Below are 25,673 nucleotides of genomic sequence, written 5' to 3' on the forward strand. Positions count from 1 at the left end.
AGGAGAAAAGGAGGAAGGAATAAGAAAAAGAGCAGAGGAGGATGCTGGGGGACAGCCACCTAGCCACAGATCCATCTACAAAGTATATATAATAGAGAAAGGAAAAAAGCCCAGACACAAAACATAAAAGAAATGGGATAATTTAGATTAGAAAAGTTGGCTAGAAACAAACCAAGCTAAGGTTGGGCATTCATAAGAAAGAATTAATGTCTGTGTATTTATTTGGGAGCTGGGTGGTGGGCCCCCAAACAGTGAAAACAACCAACTCCTTTAAATTATCGTTGGAGATGAGCTTTGAGTCATTCTATTTGTGGTTAAAAGGGAATACAGAATGGTAGTCTTGCTATTTTTAGGCCTCAATGGATGATCAATGGAATTCAAACATATGGTAATAAACTGATGCAACTGTAAATGAGAGGAGAGAAAGTCAAGACTGAATTAGGTGCATAATCTCCAAAGACCAATAGTGGCACTAAGAAAGTAGTCACAACCCATTTCCACCATGAAGAGCCAGTTACTCAGTTTCAAAGCTGTTTGCAGAAAAGGATGGGGCTATTTGACATACTTTCCCCAACATTTTTATTTTAAAATATAATTACATCATTTCTCCCTTCCCTGTCCTTACTCTGTCCCCTATTGTGTCCCCTATGCTCCCTCTCAATCCATGGCCCCTTTTCTTCAGTTGGGGTGTGTGTGTGTGTGTGTGTGTGTGTGTGTGTGTGTGTGTGTGTGTGTGTGTGTGTATGAATATTGAAATCTATCGACTCTGTCCAGTGTTGCTTGTAGTATAAGATTTCAGGGCTGACAACCAACCAAGGGGCTCACTCCCAGGGACGAATAATTGTCCTTCTCTGCTCTCAGCATTTCTTAGATCTTTAGGTGCCCTTAGAGATGCCCAACATCTTCCTAGCCTTGTTATCTACTCAGCAACAAAAGGGCTTTGCCTAGGCTGAAATCTCTATGGAAGCTTACACAAATTCTAAGGAGGGCCACTTGGTAAGGAGGGATATTATCCTCTAGGCAAGCTGCATCTTCTGGCAAAGCTTTCTGAAGAACTGTAGGATATGATAAGCACATCCCACCTTCCCAGATGACCAAGGTTTCCAAGAATGAGGAAGATAATATCTAGTTCCCAGAGATTTAGGTTCAGGATGGGTGACTGGTAAACTAAGGAAATGCATTATTTGAAGAAATCTCAGCAGACCAAATTAAAAATGATTTTAATGGGTATTACCTGGTGACTAGAAGGGAGAGAAGTGACCAGAATAGAGGAGGAAGTTGGTGACCATGGATTGAATGAAGTCTCTTGGCCTCAGGGCACAGAAAATATTGTTTACAGTTAGAGAAAGCATGAGAGTTCTTTAATCTGATTAAAGCTGGGGTGTTTGAGCTTGCCCTATCTGGCATGCCATGTTCCTGCTTGGGGTTTCATGGAAAGGCTCATGAGAACTGAATCATTGTTCTATTCTAAAACCTGGTCTAGTTGGTTTTGTTTTGTATTATTATCAGTTGTTTCATTCTTTGGCTATGCTTCTACAACATAGAAAGCCAAAAATCCACTTAAAATAATTAAGGTCAGTTGATGGTCATTAGAGATGGCCTTTAGGGACCAATGAGGAATCCTTGCTTCTTTTAGTGTTTTTTTTTTTTTTTTTTTTGGTGTGTGTGTGTGTGTGTGTCTGTCTGTGTGTGTGTGTGTGTGTGTGTGTGTGTGTGTGTGTGTGTGTGTCTGTGTCTCACCATGTACTAGTCATGCCATCTGCTGGGTTGCATCAAGGTCTTGCTAACCATTGGAAACACTAAAGTAATCCTTCTGTGCCATGACCCCTTCTTTGAAACAAATGTTCACTGGTTAGAGTCCATCCTGTGGGTTCTGCATTTGCTTTCTAATCAGTTATGTCAGAACGAGTTGCCTTGAATGGACACCATCAAAAATTTGAGGAACTTTTGGGAGAAAGATGCTGTAACACCTAAGAAGCTATTCCATGTGGCATTCTTACAGCTCTTACTTGTCCTTTAGATCAATGTATTCTTTTTAATTAATCCCTTTTCTTTTTGTATATTTCTTGTCTTTAAAAATCTATTTAATAGAATTATACCTTTCCCCCCTCGTTTCTTCCCCAACCCCCTCCTAGTTCTGTTCCCTTGAACCCCACCCATATCTTCCCACTCTTAAGTTGATAGCCTCTTCCTTGATTGTATTTGATGTACATGTTTGTGTGCAGATATATAAAAATAGAACCTGCTGAGTGTGTTTTTATCATTTGTGTGTGTATGGTTTCAAAGCTGACCACTCTGTGTTGGACAACCAATACAGGACTCTTTCTATTTTTTAGTCCATAGAGTATTTTTATATGTTTTGACCATATTCACTCACCATCCTCCAACCATTCCCAAATCCAACTCCCTTCCCTATCCATCCAATGTTACATCTTCTTTAAAAAAAATCTTGCATGGCCAATTCTTGCTGTCAAAATATTATTGGCTTTGTGGTCTTCCATTGGAATCTAATCAACTTCCCAGGGGTTATATTCTCAGAGAAAAAAATGTCTCTTCTTCTCCCAGCAGCTAAAATTGCCAATATCCCCACAGTTGGGGGTGGGATTGTGTGCCTAACTCCTCTATTGACACTGAGATTTGGTTTGGCTTGAGCTTGCACAGGTTTTGTGTATATTGTCACAACTGCTCTGAGTTCCTATGTACAGCTTCCCTGTTGTGTCCAAATGACAATGTTTCCTTGTACTCATCCCCTACCTGTGTCTTTTACTCTTTGCACAAGTGTGTATGCATATATGCATATGAGTGCAGGTTTCTGCAGAGGCCAGAAGAGAGTTTCAAATATCCTGGAGCTAAAGTTTCAGGCAGCTGTGAGCCACCTAACTTGTTGGGAACTGAACTGAGTGAACTCAAGCCCCATGAAAGAGTAGCTGGTTTTGTCATATTTCTTTATACCAAGCAATCTGTGTGCTTTCGTTTGTGTTACTTCAGAATAGACTCATGCTCTAAATCAAACGTTCTTTTTCAGTTCTTCGGATTGATTTATTAGAGTTTTGCCTGGCTACTTGCATTAATGGTTCCTAATTCATTAGCCACCATATATTAGATATCTGTTGCTACAACAAGTTAACACAAACTTGGAAGTTTAAAATATTATAAATGTATCATCTTATTGTTGTAGGTTAGAAGGCCAACTGGGTTGTAGTGGGCTAAAATCAACAGACTACATTCTTGTCCAGAGGCTAGTGGAGAGTATAATTTATTGCCATTTTCAAAACGGTCTGCAATCCTCTTCTACCTTAAAGTTGACAATATGGACCAAGCTGTCACATCACATTGAGCCACCCTGGCCTCTACTTTGGAAAAACTGATTATACTGAGCCCATCTGGATATTTCAGGATGTTGTCCTTATTTTAGGTCAGCTGGTTATCAACCTTAATTCTGTCTACAGAGTAAATTTCCTTTGTTGTATAACCTCACATAGTCACAGGTTCTGGGGGTTAGGATGGCAATCTTTGGGGACAACTGTCCTGTCACAAGCTGCACACTTGGCATTCATGTCTCTATTGTCTTTCTGCTGCCAGTTTCCTATAAGGCCATTCTCTGTTCTGTCCATTAGGAGCAAGTCTAGTTTTTACAGATATGCTGTGGGTAGGTGATGATTTCATGAGTGTAAAGTGATGAGCTGAAATCCCCTGAGGGCGAAGGAGGAATAAAATTTTATTTCTTTGTGGAAAGAAAGAATGTCTTACAGCGCCTACTCAGCCCTTTGTAATAGGACAGTAGCATTTCTCTTTCCAGTGCACTGGACTTTAGCTGAACATAATAAATTATTTTAATTTTCAAAAAAGGTGTTATTATGCCACATTGCCTGACATACTTCATATGATGTTCTTGCTATCATATCTCACTTGTGACATGAGAAGTTGTTTTCCACAGAAAGTCAAGGTAATATTTAATGATGTATGGGTTGATATTCTTGCTAATCACATAACCTTTTCTATATTTTCATATCTTTTTATTAAGTATGAATTGGCATTTTTCAAATCACTACTCTTATACACAAAGGAAAAATAATATCCTCTCGTTTTTCTAAAATTCATATTCAGATAAAATTTAGTAAATCTGACATAAGTAGAATTGGTGTGGTGGCCCACATTCATTATAGCCATTAGGAAGCTAAGACAGGAGAGCCGCCATGAGTTTCAGTTAAATCTGGTCTATATAGTTAGACTGAGTTTCAAAAGGAAAAATATAAAAGATTATAGTAGATTAATTGAAGCAGTAGAAAAATTTATCTAATGCCTGCAAGAGTTCAGTAATGATGTTAAAACACGGAATTATCAATGAGTAGATCTTCTGGGTTCCTACTCCTTCGTTTTTCGAATCATAACCCAAATGCTCTCACTGCTTTTCTGTAGTTCAGGCTGGTCCTGAACTCACAGAAGCCACCCCCCACCCAAGTAGCTTTTGCTACTCAGTTTTATGTTTAGCTGTTGTTTTTGCAAATATCCAGTGTGTGAGAGAGATATGAATTCTCTGCTGTCTGTTTCTGACATTGTTAATCTGTGAATACTTTAGGACAGTATGGGGGGGTGACAATCCATCAGTTGGGTAGCACAAGGTACATAGCTTTACTCTGCTTGCTCAAATACCAAAGGGAAAAGAGTCATATATTCAGAACCGGTGCAAATTCTGACTGGAGTTGTCTTCTAGCCAGGTGTTAGGAATCCCATGGGTTTAATGGCGGTAGGTATTTAATTCTCGCAGTTGTGATCATTTCACAAGAAGCATATTCCTATGTGCAGGTGTGGGCTTCTCCGGGCACTCCCAGGCACCATCTCGCCAAACGATTCCAGGGCTTGTGCTGAAACTGCAAGCTAGTATCCCTTTAGATGCTGGAAGAAGCCCCAAGTCAGAATGATGACAACCATGTCCTAAGAAACTTTACTCTCTACTTGAGAGGCAGCAGATAGAAGGACTACTTAGGAGTCAAACAGACTTGGATTCAGATTGGATACCTCTGCTTACTGTGGGGTGGTTTGGGGTAAGACATTTAACTTCTCTGTGTTTCATTTTCCTTGTGTATAAAATAGAGAATGGTCTTCCAGAAGTGTTATGGAGACTGGGTAAATGATTCAAGCAGATTATAGAGCTCCCAGCACAGAGTACGAATGTTTTGCAAGTTTTATCAGTTTCTGATAAAACAAGCTGAATGGTCTTGTCGCTAACAAAGGTTGGGCTGTATTTCCACTAAAGTTTTGGTTTATGCAAGATTTTAGTGACTGGTGTGAAAACCCTTGGTCAAAGAGTGGTGGTGTGACCCAGTGTGGTTTAATATTTGTCACTGAGAAGTTCGGCCAGGAAATCATAGATGTTATTTTAGCAGAGATATTAGTAACTGAAAATTGTCATATTCCTCTTACTGTGGTGTCCTGAGCATGTTTTCTCGACAGGGATAGCTCTCAAAACAAGATTTGGGGACAAATCCAAAGTGAAATCTGAGGCGGTGATGCAGCCGTGGCTGCTGCGCACCTGGCCCCCCCTGTTCGTGGTTTATTGGCAGCTGCTGTATTGAATCTGCCCCTTGTACATACACAGCACGTGCTGCCCAGAATTCCACAGCCATGGGTTCCAAAGGAAGACAATGGCGATTCCCCACTTCCCAGATTTAATATCTTTCAGTATCCCTGGTAAACTAGTTAATAGTAAGAATATATAATAAGGAATTTGACTTACTTTACTCAACATGAATGTAAATGAGAGAGTAATGCAGTTTCATTTAACGAACTGATAACTTAGCAAGTTTAGGTAGAGTTTCAATAGTTCCTTATTTTGATGTGTTTTACTTTTATTTCACAGAAGAAACTCAAGTTGAAAACATTCTGAATAGAGTTCACTTACAGTAATGAAGATGTGAATAAACATGAATTAGACACTAAATTTAACACAGCTTATATTCTTACACAGTAGTAATGACTCTTAAAAGTTTGACCATTAATGAGAACTGTTATGTTTAATTTTCATATGTGTGGGGTGGAGGGCTATAACTCATGATAAAGCATACAAGGTCTTAGAATTCATTTATCTTTCCAAAATGTGGTTCTTGGCATTGAACACAGGACATTATAATGCCTCAGGGTCAAGTGATTTACTGGGTGAGCCATCTTGTTGACTCTTGATTCTTATATTTAACTAGAAAAGTAGAAAAATTGTACCACGTTCTTCCTGCATTGCAGTTTAGACCCACGGCTTTCCTCTTCTATCTCTTATATGTGTGCATTCTTTAATCGCTTTGTTCAGAAGTGGGATAAAGCTTAAAATAATGGAGGTTGTTACTACTTATTCTACCAAAGGCAAACATCACAAGGAAAGTGCTTGTGGCTTTGCTGGCAAAAAAAAAAAAAAAAAAAAAAAAAAAAAAAATAGCTAGAAGTAATCTTGATGGGAAAACGAAGGTGCTGTACAGGGAACTAGATATGCTAAACTGGAAGAATACTGGTGGAGAAGATGCAGGCTACAATGGGCAGGAGTAGTGCAGTGTGGCCATGGAGACCAGGTGAAAACCCCACTTCCCTGGATCCTTAGATAATCAGCAAGGAGCAAACAGGTGTCAGCAATGAAGATGGGCAGTCACCAAACTCAGAGAAGACAGCTGTCAAGCACATGGCATTTTGGGGAGCCTCTTACCCAGTGGTTCTCAACCTGTGGTCGCGACACCCTTGGGTGCAAACTGACCCTTTTCCAGGGGTTACACATCAGATATCTTGCACATACAATATTTGCATTGTAGTTCATAACAGTGGCAAATTATGCTTATGAATTAGCAATGAAAATAATTTTATGGTCAGGAGTCACCGCTACACGTGGCATTAAAGGGTGTCAGCATTGGGAAGTTTGAGAACCACTGTTCTTACCCATAAGGAAATCTAAGCTTAAGTGAATGTCCCAAGGCTATGTACCTAGCTAATGACAGGTCCAGAGTATGACCCCAGAAATCTGGTGATAACCAAGTCTCTGTGTTTTATGACTGCTCAACACTTAGGACATTGTATTTGATCTACAGGAGAGGGACTTCTATGATCTATAATAGGAAGCTCCTATGGTTTGCTCCTGTAATAAGAATCTTATAAAAAGAGGCCAAGCATCATAACTTGCTAATTCGTAAAGAAATGAGTGAGTGGGAATGTGTAACAACTATGCCCCCAAAACTTGTACCTTGCCACAGCCACCACCATTGCCATCGCCTTTGTTGAGGTTGCCTACTTGATATGTGACCCCTCATCTATTCCATAAGGGGCCAAGGCAAAAAACATTTATGGTCCTCTGTGTGCATGTGTATTGCACAGACTGTGTTTTCTTTTAGCACACTCCACATGAACTGCTGTTACTAATTGCAGAATTAGTGTGCTGTTCACCTGGCCTTGATCATATGGGCTAAAGAAGTCCTTCTGCTTTAGTCTCCCAGGTAGCTGGTGCCCTCAACCATAGGCACCAAGAGCTTGCGGACTTTTAGCATTATTGTCAATGTTAGTAATTATGTGTATATGCATGCTTGTGTATGTGCATTTGTGTTCTGCTCACATGTGTGACCTGTGTTCCATCCTACTCCACCTAAATAAAGTCCCATGAGTTAAAGATTCTAGGGGCCCTATATTTTTTTTTTCATGTTGTTTCGAACTTAGAAACAAAATAACTTAATGGGAAAGGGTTAACCTTGACTCACAAAGTCTGAAAGATCTGTAAGTACTACTTATGATAAGTTTTTTCCTCTTTTATCTAAAATCACTCTGAGTTATTTATTTTTCTGGAAATATATTTACTATGTGGGAAGTATTTGGCTTTAAATCCAGCTTTTTTTTTCCAAAAACTAGATATCCTAGAATCATTTGATTTTCTTCCAAGGCATAAAAATTAGCATGATTTAAGTAAAATTAGCAGGATTTCAAAGAAAAATGTTTAAAAATTATTGGCCCAACAGGTATCAAGCTCTCAAATGAGTACCATTATTTAATCAATTCACCATGAGTTTATATGGGAAAGGCCTGTTCTAAAAATAGATGACTATTTCCCCATGTGCAAATAAGGATAAATCCTTCCAGTATTCTATTTTTTTTTCTACTGGGTTTAACAACTCTACATTGACTTGATTTTACTCATCTTCCTGATCTAATATATCATCTCCAAGCCTATCTTTTCCTGGAAATTCACTAAAACAGATTTGTATTATCTCAATTTGAAGCACAGAATTTTATTTTTCAACCATATTGTATCAGGTGCTTGAAATCAAAATCTAACTTTCAAAAGTTTATTGGTTATACATTTAAAATGTCCTCTATTGTCATGGGCTGGAAGGCTGTTTTACTCTGGATGTACTATTCCAGAATCATTGCAGGAGTCTAGCTATTAGGAAGGAGGTTTTAAATGGAAAGCTAGCTATAATGATAAAAGGTTAAGCTGGAGGGGCTGAGGGTTATCCAGAAAATAGAAGAAAAGAATTAGATGACAGAATTTCCTTTGCTTTTAAGCATATCTCAAAAACAAGGACCATAGTCTTGCCAGCTTTCGTAATTGCCTGTGGTGTTATTTCTCTTGGAATGGGTTACTGGCCCAGCACACTCAGTGTCATACCATGCAAAGCTGCATTTGGTTTTATTGTTTTATGATGTGGTCAGATTGGAGTTTTTTTATATTTGTGCATGTATTCACCTGTGTCTTATTTTACAATCCTAATCCCAGAGACAGAGCTGGGTCTTATTATCCCCATGTGTGTGATAACCAGACTCAATGAATTTGAACTATTCTCAGTCCTCCAATCCAAGGCTCATTGTCAATGAAACAAAGCATCTCTCGTGACCTGCTGTGGTACACTCTGGGAGAAACAGTTCTTTGAGTTTAGGGATGAGTCTACTATTGGTCAATGCCTGGTTTGCCTGTCAATGTCAAGACGTACACCTATTGCCTGGTGTAGTAACTAGTATGTGTTTCATTTTCTCAGTAGTTGGAAAGGTGCCTGCTTGATCTATTTGCAAGGGAAAGCTGAGAGTTCTCAGCATGACCCTCAGCTCTCCTTTCTTCCTTCCATTCTTTCTTTCTTTCTTTCTTTCTTTCTTTCTTTCTTTCTTTCTTCCTTCCTTCCGTCCTTTCTTTTTTACCCTCAGATTTTTTACAGTCTGATCATTCAGTGACAGCCCAAACTTTACTCTGCCATTGATGATGCCCTGTGAGAAGGGAAATCAAGGGATGGTGTTGACTATGAGTTCTCTACTGTGTCCACCCACCAAATGGGGGGTGGGGTTGGCGCAGTAGCTGGGATGGAGATTTTCATCAACTCAATGATTTTTGAGTTCTCTCAAAGTACTAGGCCAAGGAATGGGTCAGTTTTTCCTGGGAGTTGCCCTGTAGAACAGATAGTGTAAACAGCATCTTCTTTATTCCAGAGAAGACCGTGGATCTCTGGAGGTTTAGGACTATGCCAGCAGCAGGCTGACTCCAGATCTATGTTGGTCTTTAGCCAACCACAACACATTGCTTCTCAGCCTCACAGCATTCATGTATTCCAGTTCTTTTCATCTCCTTTCAGAGATCCATTTTTGGCACTGTACCCCTACCTGATGGCAACTAGAGCAATTTTTAAAGGGTTGGGGGAACCAACACCCTGCTTTGAAGTCTTTAACCTTGGACACTATTCTTTGGGGAAAACATGTCCTGATCTTTCACTAGCCCTTTCTAGATAGACAATGTTAAATGTTGCAGAGTTCATGGGTAAATGTGTATGCACCAGAATGTGCTCTCCTTCAAATTCTAGCCCCAGATAAACACTAAAGCAGCTAACAGACAACAAACAGCAACTCCCATGCTGAGCGTCTCTGTGGGGTCCACAGAGAAGAACAGACAAGGAAACACTACAGGCAAGAAAGCCAGCAATGTAGTAGCTGCCAGGCTTGGTAAGTGGGAAAGGGTATGTACTGGCTGTTAGGACAAATGGGTCAGGGAAATCTGTTATTAAGTATTTGTGATGTCAGGGGGAGAATCTGTCACAGAGGGAAAGTGAAGGAGAGTTAGTTTGGGACAGGGGCTGGATGAGATGTACCAGGCTCTGTGCTAGGCCACAGGATACAAGATAGGGTAGCAGATGTACCCAGTGTTCAGGGACAGGGAGTGGAAGGTAGGATCAGTGATGGCTTCGTGAGCAGGTGACAAGTACTCTTGGAGGATCTTATGTTCAATAAATGAGCTATTATCACTTTAATTCCTAGTTTTCTTTATGTTTCATTTAGTAAGTGATGTTCTATGTGATCTAGTAAGTGATCCCATGCCCCCGAGGGTAGGGATGTTGGAACCTAAGCTTTTGTGCTTTGGCCTTTCACACCCCTCACCTTCTTAGTTCAGATTCCAATAGTCTTGTCTCCAAGAGTCACCAGTCCCTGCTCACTGTGCTCAGCATGCCTTGATCCTGGAAACCTGACTGAGGCAACAAGGAAATAAAGAAATGGCAGGCAGGCAGGCAGGCACGCACGCACGCACACACACACACAGACACACACACACACACACACACACACACACACACACACACACAGGGGTCACGTGGCAGAGGCACCTACTACACAACCAGGAACCTCAGAGCATGTATTATGTATAGCCCAAGAGGAGGGGCTAGCTAGTTTGGGAGAAGGGCTCTGTAGGGGAGCAGTCTCAGGTTGAAGTCATCAGGAGAAGCAAGCTTCAATTGCTGGTTTTTACACACTGCCAATGCACTTTCACTCAATCAGGGAGGCATTCCCCTTTCCCTGAGCTCCCTTTCCATGTTTTAAGACCCGCCCATCCCACTGCAAGGACAGCAGGGGCTGCTTGTCACTGGAGTCATCAGCCCTGCAGACTTGTTATATGGCATGTGCAGATCTAAGCTGTGACAAGGCATGTGAATATTCTCGATCCCCTTCTGTGGCTAGCATCCAAGTCCTTTCTGAATTGCCGGTGGTTCTGTGATGGGGCTGGCTACACTTCTGTGGATCTTTTACACTTTGGTGTTATTCCATTCCTAAAGGCTGAGGAAGCCAGTGTTTTCTTTGAACCTAGGGGCATAGCAGTGTGTTCTGTGAAACTGGGCACAGGTTCATCATTTAAAAGATATTGTAATATTTGATGGAAATACTTACCAAATAGTGCAGGATTTGTTGAGGCAAAAAAAGAAAAGTTTATTGATCCACACTAAAACACATATGGTTCTGTAAATAGTTATTCATTTTCTACTTAAGAATAAAGAGGTTTGCAAAAAAAAAAAAAAAAAAAAAAAAAAAAAAAAAACAAAAAAAAACAAAAAAACAAACAAACAAAAAAAAAAAACCGGTGGATTGTGGTTTGTGTTTATGGCCTATACTGGTTTCCAGTTCCTAAGAGTTTTCTCCATTCTTCATGCAAAGCTCCATTTATTCCAACTCAAAGTGTTGCCAGGTCTAGCCTCAGCTCAGTCCATTAAGTCTTCCTATAGAGACTTGGAAATATACTAAAACATGCACTCACTTAGTTTCTGATAATTACAGTTCCATAGATACTCTTTTTCTGTGTAACTAACAGAAAACTAGTAATCTAAATAACTTACTGAAATTACTAAACTGAATTCATAACTCAGTAACCACTGTGAAGTTATCACAGCACTAATGCCTCTGCTCAGCTTTCCCCATGGGCTCTTGATATCCATGTTCTTTTGCTAACTCTGCTCAGCCTTTCCCGTGAACTTGTGACTGCCATGATCCTTTGTCTCCGGATAACTGTTCATCCCAGTGAGCAGCAGGAGCCCTCAGATGTCTAGAAAACTGTCCCATTAGTGTTCTCCCCAAAGAGAACACTTAAACTTGGTTTTGCATCTTGTCATTTGTGGTTTTAAGACCTATGGATAGTCTTCCAAATCCACCTTGTGTCTGTTCACTGTAATAATCTACACCTGATTAGAGTAGCTTCTCTTGGACAATATATTTTAAAGACCTTTTACAGTGGTATCTATGAATGAGAGTGGTCTACGATTTTCTTGGGGAAATGTTGGTGTGAATTTGACAACCTTTCCATCTCAACAGCAAGGCTAGAAGTAAGTGCACAGTCAGTATTTTGTAGTTCCGGCATGTGTGGGAGTTTAGCAGAATTGTGGGAAAACTGCACAAAATGTGTGTCTCAACTCTTACTCACCTTTGACACAGGCATGCTCATCCTTTGGATGTTCTTTTCAACTCGTGAGGGAGAGCTGAAAGGGAATTGAATTGTCCCGTCTTTCCATTTTCTTCCATGTTGGCTAACACAGCAAAACTGTGCATAAAGAGGTTTCTTGTTGGTTTGTGTTTCTTTAAACATCACCTTATTTCTCACGGAAGCGAATTCTGGCTTGAGCATTCCATGTTGGGGCTGTCACTGTCTCCTTCCACATTCTCTTTCTTAGCCTCAGGTAAGATTTGCTTGTCCTCTTCTATTGTGTGTGAGGTATATGCCCACATATGTGTGCAGGCATGCTGACCAGCACACATTCTTGTGGAAGCCAGAACTCTGCTTAGAGTACCTTCTACTACTTTACCCCTTAGTTTTGAGACAGGGTCTCATGGAATCTGGAGTTTCCTGCACTTGGAATGCTTTATGTGAAAAAGGAGGAAGAAATCCATGGACAAGTTTGTTCCCACACATGCCCCAGTATCCCATGAGACTTAATTTTGCAAAGTTAAGTTCAAAGATCAAAGTGCTAAAATTTTCAGGGGTTTGGTGAAATGATTCAGAAACTTAATGTGATTTCCTCCCCTCCTCAGACCTGTGACCTGAGTTTAATCCCTGGAATCCACATGGTGGAAAGAACTGACTTCCACAAGTTGTCCTTTGACATCCACACACATGTGCATGCACGTGCACACACACACAAAAGAAGTAAAAATAAAAAGAATTTCTAGATGGTGATCAGATCTAAATCAAACATGGGGACCCTGTGAAGGATGCAACTGTGTATATTGCACACCTGTGAAGGTGAACACACTATTACACAAGTTAATTTCATAGGATGTGTAGGATCAACATGGTGTGTCATTAGTTTATAAATTTATTAACAGTTTCACATAGAAAGCATTATTACATAGTAGTTTATTGGCAACTAAATTGTTTCACAACCCTAGTAAGCTCACTCAATGGTGACTATAGTCCTGTTATTGGATTTGAGTTGAGCAGTTCATAAGGGAGTTTCAAATAAGCAAGATACACTTTCAAATCCATTGGGTTCTTTGAAGGCTTGAACATGCCTTATCTGTGTTCATGAGGTTATATGGCTATGTGTTCATCTGTCATGATGTATCTATGCAACAGACACAGCCCTGAGGTGAGTTCTAGGGATTGCCGAGGTTGCTTACCTCAGTAAATAATATGTTAGAGATGCCAGCCATGTAAATGAAGATGGCTCTGTAAAGCCTTAGATAAGAAGGCCTCTTCTAGATCCACAAGGGAGAGATGTAAACACAAAACAAAAATAAAACAAAAAGGTCTACCTGAGCAAGTGGTTCTCAACTCTGGTTGACTGCAGCAGACAAGTTAAATTTAATGAATTAGAAGTCCCAGGCCCCAAATTTCCTGAAAAAAAAAATATTAGGGTAATAACTCATCAACCAGTTAGTCTAATATAATTGTTGGTGAAATACTATTTTTCAGTTCCTAGGTGGGTTTTTGTTTGTGTATGTTTTACCAAGCAGTCATCTTGGATACATTAATTTTTTTTTGATACATTAGTTTTTAAAAAGGCATTTTCATAAATCCTTAGTGCTTATTGAATAAGCTCACATCTCTTTAACATTGCTTCTTAGCCTTTTAGCTAAGATTAAGTGTAGTATCTAATAGGGCTTAGCATAATTTTACTTACATAATTTAGGACCTACATACTATTCAATGATAAGCTCCAGTGGATGGCCCATTCTTGTGCATATAGGGCAGTAAAATAGGACTCAGTGGAGTGCATAAAAGAAGACATAAAATTGGGCATGGTCATGACTGAACCCAGGAGGTGTTGCGAGAAGTAGGGGCTAAATATTATTAAAATATACTGTATACATGTTTGAAAATTTCAAAGAATCAATAAATAAATTATATATAACTGGTGTGATGACTTGGAGGTTAAGAGCACTTGCTGCCCTTGCAGAGGATCAGGGATTGGTTCCTAGCATCCATGTGGTAGTTCACAACCATCTGTTACTACAGTTCCAGGAGATCTAATGCCCCCCTTTGACCTCTGAGGGCCCTAGGAAAGCATGTGGTACATATACATACATGCAGGTGTATATATGTAACTGAGTTGTGGGTATAGTATACATACATGCATGGGTATATATAAATGAGTGTGTGGGTATAGTATACATACATGCAGGTGTATATATGTAAATGAGTGTGTGGGTATAGTATACATACATGCAGGTGTATATGTAACTGAGTGTGTGGGTATAGTATACATACATGCAGGTGTATGTATGTAACTGAGTGTGTGGGTATAGTATACATACATGCAGGTGTATATATGTAACTGAGTGTGTGGGTATAGTATACATACATGCAGGGGTATATATGTAACTGAGTGTGTGGGTATAGTATACATACATGCAGGGGTATGTATGTAACTGAGTGTGTGGGTATAGTATACATACATGCAGGTGTATATATGTAACTGAGTGTGTGGGTATAGTATACATACATGCAGGTGTATATATGTAACTGAGTGTGTGGGTATAGTATACATACATGCAGGTGTATATATGTAACTGAGTGTGTGGGTATAGTATACATACATGCAGGGGTATGTATGTAACTGAGTGTGTGGGTATAGTATACATACATGCAGGTGTATATATGTAACTGAGTGTGTGGGTATAGTATACATACATGCAGGTGTATGTATGTAACTGAGTGTGTGGGTATAGTATACATACATGCAGGGGTATGTATGTAACTGAGTGTGTGGGTATAGTATACATACATGCAGGTGTATATATGTAACTGAGTGTGTGGGTATAGTATACATACATGCAGGGTATGTATGTAACTGAGTGTGTGGGTATAGTAACATACATGCAGGGTAATATGTAATGAGGGGGGTATAGTATACATACATGCAGGTGTATATATGTAACTGAGTGTGTGGGTACAGTATACATACATGCAGGGGTATATATAAATGAGTATGTGGGTATAGTATAAATTGAGAATGGCTTTTCAGGAGGATGACAGTGGATGCTATGGAAAGTGGCGATTCAGGCAAAAGAACACATAAGTCATAAAAGATGACATAAAGCTAATTTTTTTTCTATTTTCAACTTGAAGGATTTTATTTTCATTTTTAGTGTTGGATAAATAAATAAGAATATAATGGGTAGTGAAAGTGTAAAACCTTAAGGAAAGCCACATAGCTTCAGAATGAACATTCTGACAGTTAGATATTCATTGAGATGCATAGCGTTTGGGACTGGGTGGGTATTTTATTTTGAGTGGTTTCCTTAAACTAGCTGTGTGATGTTTTCACTTGCAAGTTAATAAGATTTTACTGAAAAAAGAAAGGTCTGCATAGCGTGTTCTTTTTAAAGACCTCTTCCCCATCCCCGCCCATTTGGGTTTGGAAATATGGATCTAATTTTTATTTCTAAAGCTTAATGGGCTTTTTAGAAAGTATTAATTTTCCAATCCTTGTGTCTTATACACTGGTGGGGGGGGGTCAGAGAGTTTAACATCAGGAAATGTTCATTTAGGACATGGGTGTGCCAACTCCTCTGCTGGTCCTGGGAGGATTTTGCTGAAAGGTAATGTTGTTGTTGTTGTTTCAGATGCGGAACCGAAGTATCTGATAGTTGTGCGACCCGCTCCTCCTCCCAGCCAGAAGAAGTCATGTTCAGGTACAGTCCTTGCACTGGATTTCCTTGTAGTTAGCTATTCACAGTGCAACTTCATCTTCTACCACACGCCACAGATGAAATGCCGTGGAGATGTCTTAGCAATGTAGGTGTAGAGGGTATCAGTCCTGAGTTTGCAGCTTACCTGTTAGACGAGCAGCATGGCCTGGCTTAGACACTGCTCTCAGCATAAACTGGCATTGCCACTGCTTGCCGCTGCCTACACTGAGGTTTAGATAGCTACACGTTCTCTTTACCTTGGTTATTGTGAATAAGAATGAATGAAAGTAAAACTTTGATATGACTGTGATATTGTTGCCAACTTGACAGGAGCTGAAATCACCTCTTGGCACACCTGTTAGAGATTATTTAGCCTCTAAGTGTTTCTGTGAGTGGTTATGTCGATTAAGTTAATCAAGATGGAAAACCTAACAGCAGACAGTATGGTTCCCTGAGCCTAGGTCCTAGACCTTGTAAAAGGAAGGGACTGGCTGAGTGCATGGATCTGTCACTCTCTGCGTCTTGCTTGTAGAGGGTACACCAGCTATTTCAAATGTCTGCTGTCTCAACTTCTCTGCCTTGAATGAATTACCCTTGAATCGTGAGCCAAAATAAAACCTATCTCCTTTAAATTGCTCTTGCTGGGGTATTTAACCTCAGCAACAGGAAAAAAAAAAAAAACAAAAAACACTGAAGACATAAGATTAAAAGTTTGCCATGTCTAGCTAGTAAGACTTTATTCGAGCATTGCTCTGAAGAAAAACATTGTGTCCTCTAACAGAGCATCTTCCTTCCTGCGGACAGTACTAACCACAGAGGTTTGCTCTGCTTTCTCTACTGTGAATTCTTCTCCACTCAACAATTCCCTAACTACATTTGCCTTTTGAGCAATCCTGGATGACATGCAAAAAAGCATCTCTATGTTTGTTTGTTCTGCTTATCTGGAGAAAGAAGCTGGGAGGGATAGCATTTGACACTTCTGCCACACCAAGCATAGGGGCCTTGGCCACTCTGAATTTGTACTCTGTACCAGCTCAGGACTGGCCATGGGAAATCAATTTTCAACACCCTTCTCTCCTTTCCCTTGACTTCCATTATTTCTTTTACAAGTAGCATCAGATGATTGAGCATTTTGATATATATTTATATACATACATACATATAGTTGATAAATATATTAAAAATATATACACATACATACATACATACATACATACATACATATATACACACATATATATCCCCCTCCACGGCCTATTATCTTGAAGCAAAGAAGAAAACTAGTGTTTCAAAATTTTGAACAATCAATAAGGTCAAATGTGATTGTGGTGTCTTCGAATGTGATTTTTTTTTGGCTACTCACTGTTTGCTCATATAACCCTGGTCATAGAAATACAAATTTACATGTAAATAAAAATCAGACCACTGAGATTTTATAGTTCAAGTAATAACTTCTACCTTCATTTCATTAAAGTTTCTGACACTGGCTGTGGAAATTATTTCTCACTTCCTCATCCCTAGCTCAGGAAATTGTGTCATTGTGCTCAGCACACCATAGTCCACCTTTCCTCTGGGGCAATGGCTACGATGCCTGGCTTTATTCTGCATCTGGGAGAGATGCAGTGACTAATGGAATCACCTCCATTTGTTTTACATTTGCATCTGCCACATAGATTCTAATTAGCTAATCTTTTTTTATATTAAAACCACCAAGTTAGTGACATAATTGTTTGAACATGTAAGCCTAGGATCCCTTGGGGAATGAAATATACATTTTTCAACTCTAAGCTGCATTTTGTCTCTTCACACACTGTGAGCAGAGCCAAGGATTCACTACAAAGGAAATTAGAAAATAATCAAGGAAACCCAAATAGGAGTTTTTTACCTTGCATTCTGTGTAACTTGGAACACCCTTGAGACTTTTTCTGGCCCTTATTGCTCATCTCTAAAATAATTTTGTTGTATTATATTCAGTCAACTCAGACAGGAAGAATAGTATAATCTCCTCAGTGTTTGTTTCCAACCGTGTGTGCCCCCACCTCAATCAAGACTCTTCTTATCTCTTCTCCTTGGAGGTCAACTGTAGGTCATTTAAATCAGCATCTGCAAGGCAGGATGACAGATGCATCTGAAAGGTTTACAGAGAAGAGGTACATGCATGTTTGCAGCCAGCAACTATTATGATCTTCATAAGTGACTTTAGACCACATTAAAAGGCCAACTTCCCTAGTTAAGTTTCTAGAATTCTGTTACGAGGTCAAATACCCAGGATAACCTTAATTTTAGAAGTTTGAGTCCATAATCATTGAGCTCCATTCTTTAGGGTGCTAATGTTCTTCTCATGATCAGAAGGCAAAAAGGGAAAGAGAAAGGGAAAGAGACTGGGATTCCAAATCCCCCTTTTAGGGCAGACCCCAAAGGTCTAAACCCTTCCTATTATGGCTTACTTCTTGTAGTAACTCACAGTAACAGCATGGAATGCAAACCAAGCCTTTAGCACAGGGACACTCACTCAAATCATAAAACCATATGTAATAAAACTTTACTGTTTATTTTTTTTAAAGTTGAAGGTGTTTGATACTGCATCATAAAGAAATACCAGATGTTTAAGGTTATAGATTTACTCTTCTTTGAGCATTACACTATGTATGCAGGTACTGGAAGATATGATACCCCAACTGCATGAGGACACAGCATTTTTATATCACTAGGTTATGTAAATTCATGTCAGAGGCTTTCTTCCTGGAGTCCTAATTGACAGACAGAACTTAAACAGAATGACACTTTTCAAGAGCATTTGATTCAAATAGTCACCATTACACTCACTCATAGGGTCCTGTCTTATACACTTTAATAAAGGTACCAGGCACTGCGATGTACTGCCCAAGACTGAGAAAACAGTTCTTCCCAGTCTATAAAGTAAGAAGGGAACTCAGTAGGGATACAATTTCATGAGACTTATTTTTCCAATTTTGATTATATTTCCCAGGTTGAAATTCAGGATCCTTCCTTTTCTTATCTTCCCACCTCTATAGTTTCAAATAATTTTTAAATTGAAATGCCTACCCCCACACTCCTACCCTACCCCATGTGCTTGAGCAGTCTCTATAATCAATCATTAGCATAACTTGTGTTATTTTCCAAATCAATTAGTCCCATCAGAATATCTGTGTTTTCTGTATTATTCCTACCTTGACAGTGTTATTTAAAGTGTGTGCACCTTACATTTGTGTGCTTACTGTAAGCATGTGCCAATTATAGTATTATATCAAGGCAGTTTACACTTTAAGGTAGGATTCTTAAAAATATAACATACAACTTCCATAGTTATGTTACATTCTTTTTGGAAGATATTAATTCAGCCTGAAACATTGGTTCTCAACCTTCCTAATGCTGCAGCCCTTTAATATAGTTCCATATCGTAACTCTAATTTTGCTACTGTTAAGAATTGTAATGTAAATATCTGGTATGTAGAATATATGATATGCAAACCACAAAAAGCTCATGACCCACTGGATGAGGACCACTTGTGTAAAAGGCGCATTTTCAATTTATCTGTGAGGGAAATGAAGCAAATAGAATGTAGACACACAGAGATGGAAGTATGTGTCTTGTGTCGAGGTGTTCACTTCACTAATCTAGCCAACACCTCTATAATTATGTGACTCACAGGAAAACTAAAGCTAGGTATCATTGCAATATATATATATATATATGTACACCCAATATCAATAAAGCATTTCCTTTGATTCATGTTGAAATTCATGAACAAAAGTCAGTTTTGTAGACTATATAAAAAGCTGTAAGGGTCTCAAAGAATTGCTTAATTTTAAAAAGCCTTCTCATAAAGCCCAGAAATGACTCAAAAAAATCTTGACATGATAAAAGCTAAACCAAAAGGGAAAGGACTATCATCTTTCCAAGTCTTTGTGCATGCATGCATTTTACTCAAAACATCAGTCAAAAGGCACAGTGTCCTCACCGAAGTTCCCAGTGACACCAAGATAAATGGGAGGCGTTGGAGATGGTGGGAGAGATGGTGGGGTGCAATGTGGCTTTTGTTTTGTTTTCACTTAATTTTTAAAAGTTTTTCGGAAGACATTATGGGGGTGGGGGCAGATAAGGAGGACCTGGGGTTGGGTCACATGATGTGCAATGTGTCTGGAGTTAACTGTGCTCTGCCTCCACAGGTAAATCTCGCTCTCGAAAACCTCTCCAGCTTGTGGTTGGTACATTGTCCCCAAGCTCAGTCTTCCTGTCCTGGGGTTTCCTCATCAATCCGCACCATGACTGGACGTTGCCAAGTCACTGTCCCAATGACAGGTAATTCCCCCATAATAGAAATTATTTTTCATTATATAGTTTTTTATGGTATTGACACATGCTTAGACAAATTTGTACAAACTTTTGGACCCTAAGCATTTACGTATCACATATTAGCTACAGAATTGTTCTAGCTATGAGGGGTACGTAGATAATCTAGGATGGGGAGATCCTGCTATTGGCAGGGCTATGATCTGAGTAGAGAATATATGGATGTATGTTTATCAGCAAATGAGCAAATATGAGGGGAAAGAACAAATATCAAATGGGCACTATCTTGCAGAATGAGCAGTATCATGCAGAGAGCATAGAGGAGTAAACTAAAGAGTTAAAGGGGAGATACATACAAGTATGTCTATACTTGTGTGTGTATGTGCATGTGTATGTATCCTTTCAAATAATCAGAAACATTCCTTATTTTACTCACTACTAAATCTGACTTATTTTGCTCTGTCGATTTGATTTTTTTAAAATTACTTATTTTTTAATGATAATTGCAGTTGTTAATGAACTCCACTACTAAAAACAAACAAAAACCCCACACACATTGAGTTAAGCTCCTACTCTGTAGCTCAAGTGATCTTGAACTCACTGACTTTCCTTCCTCCATCTCCCAAATTTTGATCTTTGATCTGAAAATTCAAGAGTGTCTGAAGCAGAACTCTTGGAAGTGTGGCCTCAGATCAGGTTGTATCACTTGTCATTGGAGAACATGGAACATGCAAACTGAAGGTCCCCTGCCCCCAGTCTTCATTGGGTGAGATATCGAGTGTGGGTCTCAACCATTTGTGTTTCAACAAGAGTTATAGATGGTTCTGATGCCCACTGATACCAAGGAAAACTGGCTTAGAAAACTAGATGTGCTCACAGGAGAATTAAGCAGAGACACAAAGAGGTAAAAACTGTCACTTATGTTTTTTGACAACTGCAACTCACTTATCCCTAAACCCAACACAGTCTTTGGCGCTGTCTGAAATGAGCAGTGTGCTAAACACTGAACCATGATCCTAAATGGTTTATACAGAATATTTGCTTCTCATAAATATTTACTACTGAAGTATCAAATTTCAAAAGTTGTAACTGCTCAAATTTGCAAAAACCTCAAGCTTTGGGACATTTAAAACAGGATTTCTGTAGTTCTTGTTTTCAATACCCTAGAAATTATTTCAAATTTGAGAAAAGTTGCATTCTTACTTTAAAATTAAAAGAACATTAGTTGTAATTTAAACACAGTAAAGCCTATAAAACTTGTGCAGTTTGAGTTATAAATTTTGATATTTTGTATTTGAAAACATTAAAAAATAGAATGCAGAAATCCTATTCTCTGAACCTTGGGCATTTGTGGGTCTTTGTGTTATCACCTACTGCAAATAGATGTTTCTCTGAGGGTTGAGAGGTGCACTCATCTATGGGTATAAGGATAAATAATTAGGAATCTATTTAATACTGTGTCCCTTAGCAATATACTGGTACTAGGTTCTTGCTGATGGCCTATGGCCTATCTAGCCCAAGGTTCCTGGCTTAGAAATGGTGCCAGGTATGGGTTTCATCCTCTGGTATGAGACCTAAATCCAACAGAAAGTGGTTGGTTACTACCATAATGTTCATTCCGCAATTTCACTGGTGAATACATCTTGCAAGGCCAGTCATTTTTGTAGCGCTCATTGATCACAGCTAGGTAAGATGATGGTTTTTCTCTGGTAGAATGCACAGCACCTCCAACCACCAGAAAATCTAGCCAGGAGGGATGAAACTTCCAGATCATGGTCAGCTTGCTCTTTCCATGTTCTGTGACTCTGGCAATAGGGTCTTGATTTTCAAGTTCTGAAGGGTAACCAAGACCAGTGCCCATAATGTTTTGGTGTCTGTAGGAGCTCATTGGCCCACAAGCAAAGGAAGAAACCCTTTGCTTGCACTGGGATTATTTATCTATTAGCTTGTGATGTCTAGTAACTTTGCTGGCCTCTGTGGGTAAGAAGTGGGGATCGATCTGAGAGGAGTTGGAAGAGAGTGATGAATATGATTAAAACATATTGTATGAAATTCTCAAATAACTAATAAAAACAAATAGAAGTCCAGAAGGTATCCTCCTCAAGAAACATCCCCTGATTGGATTTTTATCAATATAGATTAGTTTACTAGAAATCTGCATAGTTGGAATCACATTGCCTGGGAGGGTTGGTCTGTCTTCATTCCTTCAGCATGCCTTTGAATTTCATTTCTAACATTACAGGTGTCAAAAATCTACTCCTGTTTTATTTCTGTGTAGCATTCTAGTAATGTGAATATTTTAGTTTGTTATATATTCTGTTGGGTACAAGAATTGTATTGATGAGGCTGGGGAGATGGCTCAGTGGTTAAGAGCACTGCCAGGTCTTCCAGAGGACCAAATTCCAATTCCCAACACCCACATGGCAGTTCATCGCCATTTTACCTACAGCTCTAGAAGACATGGTACCTTCTTTTGTCCTCTGAGGGCACTGCGCACATATGACCTACATGTGTACACATATGCAAAATACCAATGCAATAAAATAAAAATAACAAAATGTATTTATGGTTATTTTTATGACTATAGCTTCTATAAACATTTTCATGTATATGATCTAGTCTTTTGGGTGAGAATTATCTCCAGTTGGAGTGGCTTCATTGGGGGAGTACATGTAGGATGTATATTAATCTTTCTGACTTCATCTACATTGCCTTATGAAGGCTGGGAGCTCTCTGATTGCTGTGAATCCTCTTCAGTGGTTTGAGTTGTGGCATTTTTCATGGTAGCTCTCATGGAGTAGTGCTGACCTATTACACTGAATGTGCACTTACCTTGCACTAAGGATAACTGAGCTTTTGGGATGTGATATTATTTTTGTCTGGTTTTATTTTTCTTGTTTAAACTGGGCTGAAATGAAAAGCCTTTTTTTTTTAAATTTTTTAAATTTATTTTATATAACAAAGTCCATTTAAATGAAAACAAACATTTATAGACAATATTTGGGAATTTGGGCGTTGTTCTTTCCAAACTACTTCCTGCTGGTAAGGGGCACTGTCGTGAGGGATTCGAAGATTCAGAAATCCTGGCTGTAGTCTGTAAGGCTGCTTTGTCCAGCTGTTTTGAATGTAGGATCATCTGGTACTCTGTTTCAGGCTGTCTGGCTTGATCAAACCACATTAGTCTGGAAGGAATCCACATCTTTTCATTTTCTGTGGAAACAAAAATAGAAATCCTTTTCCCCAGTAACTTGTCCTTCAACTTAAATTTTGGAGTCAAAGCATTTTTTTATTTTAATTTATTATTTTACATGTCGATTCTAGTTCCCTCTCCCTCCCTCCCTCCCTCCCTCCCTCCCTCTTTCCCTCTTTCCCTCCCTCTCTCCCTCCTTCCCTCCCTTTTACCCTCTCTGCCCTCTCACATGCACTCTAACCACCCTCCCCTCCCATCCCCCCAACCCAATTCCATATGTAGGGGAATGCCATCCATTTGGGGTCATGTAGATCTGACAGGTCATGTGAAGTAGGGACTAGGGCTTCTCTCCTGTCTCTAGATTAAGGCAGTTATCTCTTCATGGGGGATGTGTTCACAAAGTCCTTTTGTGCACCAGGGATACATCCTGGCTCCACTGTCTGAGGTCCCTTAGACTGCTCAGTCCTTCTGGCTGAGACCCATATTCAGGGGGGCCTGAGTCAGTCCCATGCTGGCTTCCCAGCTATCAGTCTGGTGGCCCATTAGCTCCTCCTTGTTCAGGTAAGCTGTCTCTATGTGTTTCTGCCGCCTGGTCTTGTCCTCTCCATCTGCATCTGGGTTCTAGTTCGACTCAGTGTTTATGTATGGGTGTTTGATCCTGTTTCCAACAGGCATTAGTTGAGCCTTTTAAGGTCTTTGCAAGTTCTCAGAAGTACCTTTAAAATTACTCCGATTAGGGAATCTGAGCTGTAAAGAAATGAAACCAAATTTTCCTTCCTGTGACCATGGTCCTCAAGGAATAAAATACTTGGGAGAAAAAAAAAGCACATAGATGGTTATTTCCAAAACTCTTTTAAAAAAAAATTAAATGTTTAAAAAAAATCTAAAATATTCCTTATTTCACCCACCACTAAGCCCATGACTTATTTTACTTGGAAAATACTCTTGAAACGGAATATTTGTTTGACAATAATTCCAGTTTTTAGTCAAGTAGTTCAGTATGCCAACCCTGAGAAAATAATGTGCGGGTTAGTTGCTCCCACCCCTCGCAAACAAAAGCAAAACCACAAAAAGGGAAGAAGAGAAAAAGAGGAGTGAGCAAGAGAAGCAAAAGAGGAAGGGGGTTTGATAGTCTTACAGCAAAATGCCCTTTGGTTTTAATGGTTGCTCAACTTGCTTGCTTGAATCCTTGGGGTGATCTGTTCCACCAAGATCAGCAGCAGCCAGGGGAATTCTTGGAGCATGTGCAGCAAGTGTCTTCCAGTGCCTTGTGACTTTCCTTTATTTATACTTGAGTAATGCTGACCTTTCCCTGAAGAATTTATTTACTCTTAAGTTCTGATAGACAGAGGTTGCCATAGTTGGCAACCCAGATGGACAGAGGATTTAGAAAACATCGGAGCAGATGCGGAGAGCTAGGCCATAGACTCTAAGACTTGTCTGACTCAGATCGTAAATATATCTCACCCTTACCCCTGGCTCATCAATTCTGGCCCTGCCCATGTCATTAAATAAATGTAGTCATGTATATCAAATTACAGTATTTAAAACTCTGCTTTGAGTAAAGTGTTCAAAAGGTTCAGTATCATGTCAAAATGACTACATCTTCTCAAGTCTAAGTTGGGAAAACAGGGACCTGTTAAGACTGACTTGAAGAAGAATTAAAGAGTCATGGCTTAAAAGGAACATTTTAAGTACTTGTAGAGTCTGCTTTTGCAGGCATCTTTGCTTCCAGCTCAGCACAGTTAGTAATGAGCTCCCCGTTCTAAAGCTTTTGTCTAATGTGTCAAGAAAACCAGGCAGTACTTGTTTAAAAGCACCAGAAATACCGCACACATAAACACCCAAGTGCCTCTACCAGAACTGCAAATAGTTAGAAACAGACTTGAAGTCAACCCTCATAGTCTCGCTGCCTTTTTATGGGGTTGGAGCAGTCTAATTGGTTAGAATAAATAATAACATTTAAAGGGGATGATTATGTCTTGAAAATTAGAAGACTAATATAGCTGAGATTTTTCTTTCAAGCAATACTTTCTTTAAAAGCCACTGGAATCTGACTGCCTGTGGATTGCCACAGAAACACAAATGGAGTTGCTTTAAACCAGTGAACCTTCTGTAAAACTGATTTATAAAAATTGTTTCACATTGGTTTCTAGAAACCTCCGTTATCCCATGCAGAGAACGTTTTGGACAAGTTGTTCCCTTCTTTCTTGACTTTGGGTATTCCATATCAGAGCTCTGACTTAGTAAGTTTCCAATAAGGATACCCATGCTCTT

The 25,673-nt window shown here is 39.4% G+C and overlaps 1 protein-coding gene across 1 annotated transcript in view; it reads left to right on the top strand.

The window, feature by feature from the left end:
* Positions 1–25,673, top strand: part of Abi3bp (ABI family member 3 binding protein) — a 158,111-nt gene that overhangs the window by 14,818 nt on the left and 117,620 nt on the right. Inside the window, exons 3-4 of the mRNA XM_051191629.1 lie at positions 15,826–15,894; positions 20,083–20,215. Of these exons, the coding sequence (XP_051047586.1) occupies positions 15,826–15,894; positions 20,083–20,215 (202 nt within the window). The remainder of the gene's footprint in view (positions 1–15,825; positions 15,895–20,082; positions 20,216–25,673) is intronic.

Source organism: Phodopus roborovskii, unplaced genomic scaffold, assembly GCF_943737965.1.
Source record: "Phodopus roborovskii unplaced genomic scaffold, PHOROB, whole genome shotgun sequence".
Classification (NCBI taxonomy): Eukaryota; Metazoa; Chordata; class Mammalia; order Rodentia; family Cricetidae; genus Phodopus; species Phodopus roborovskii.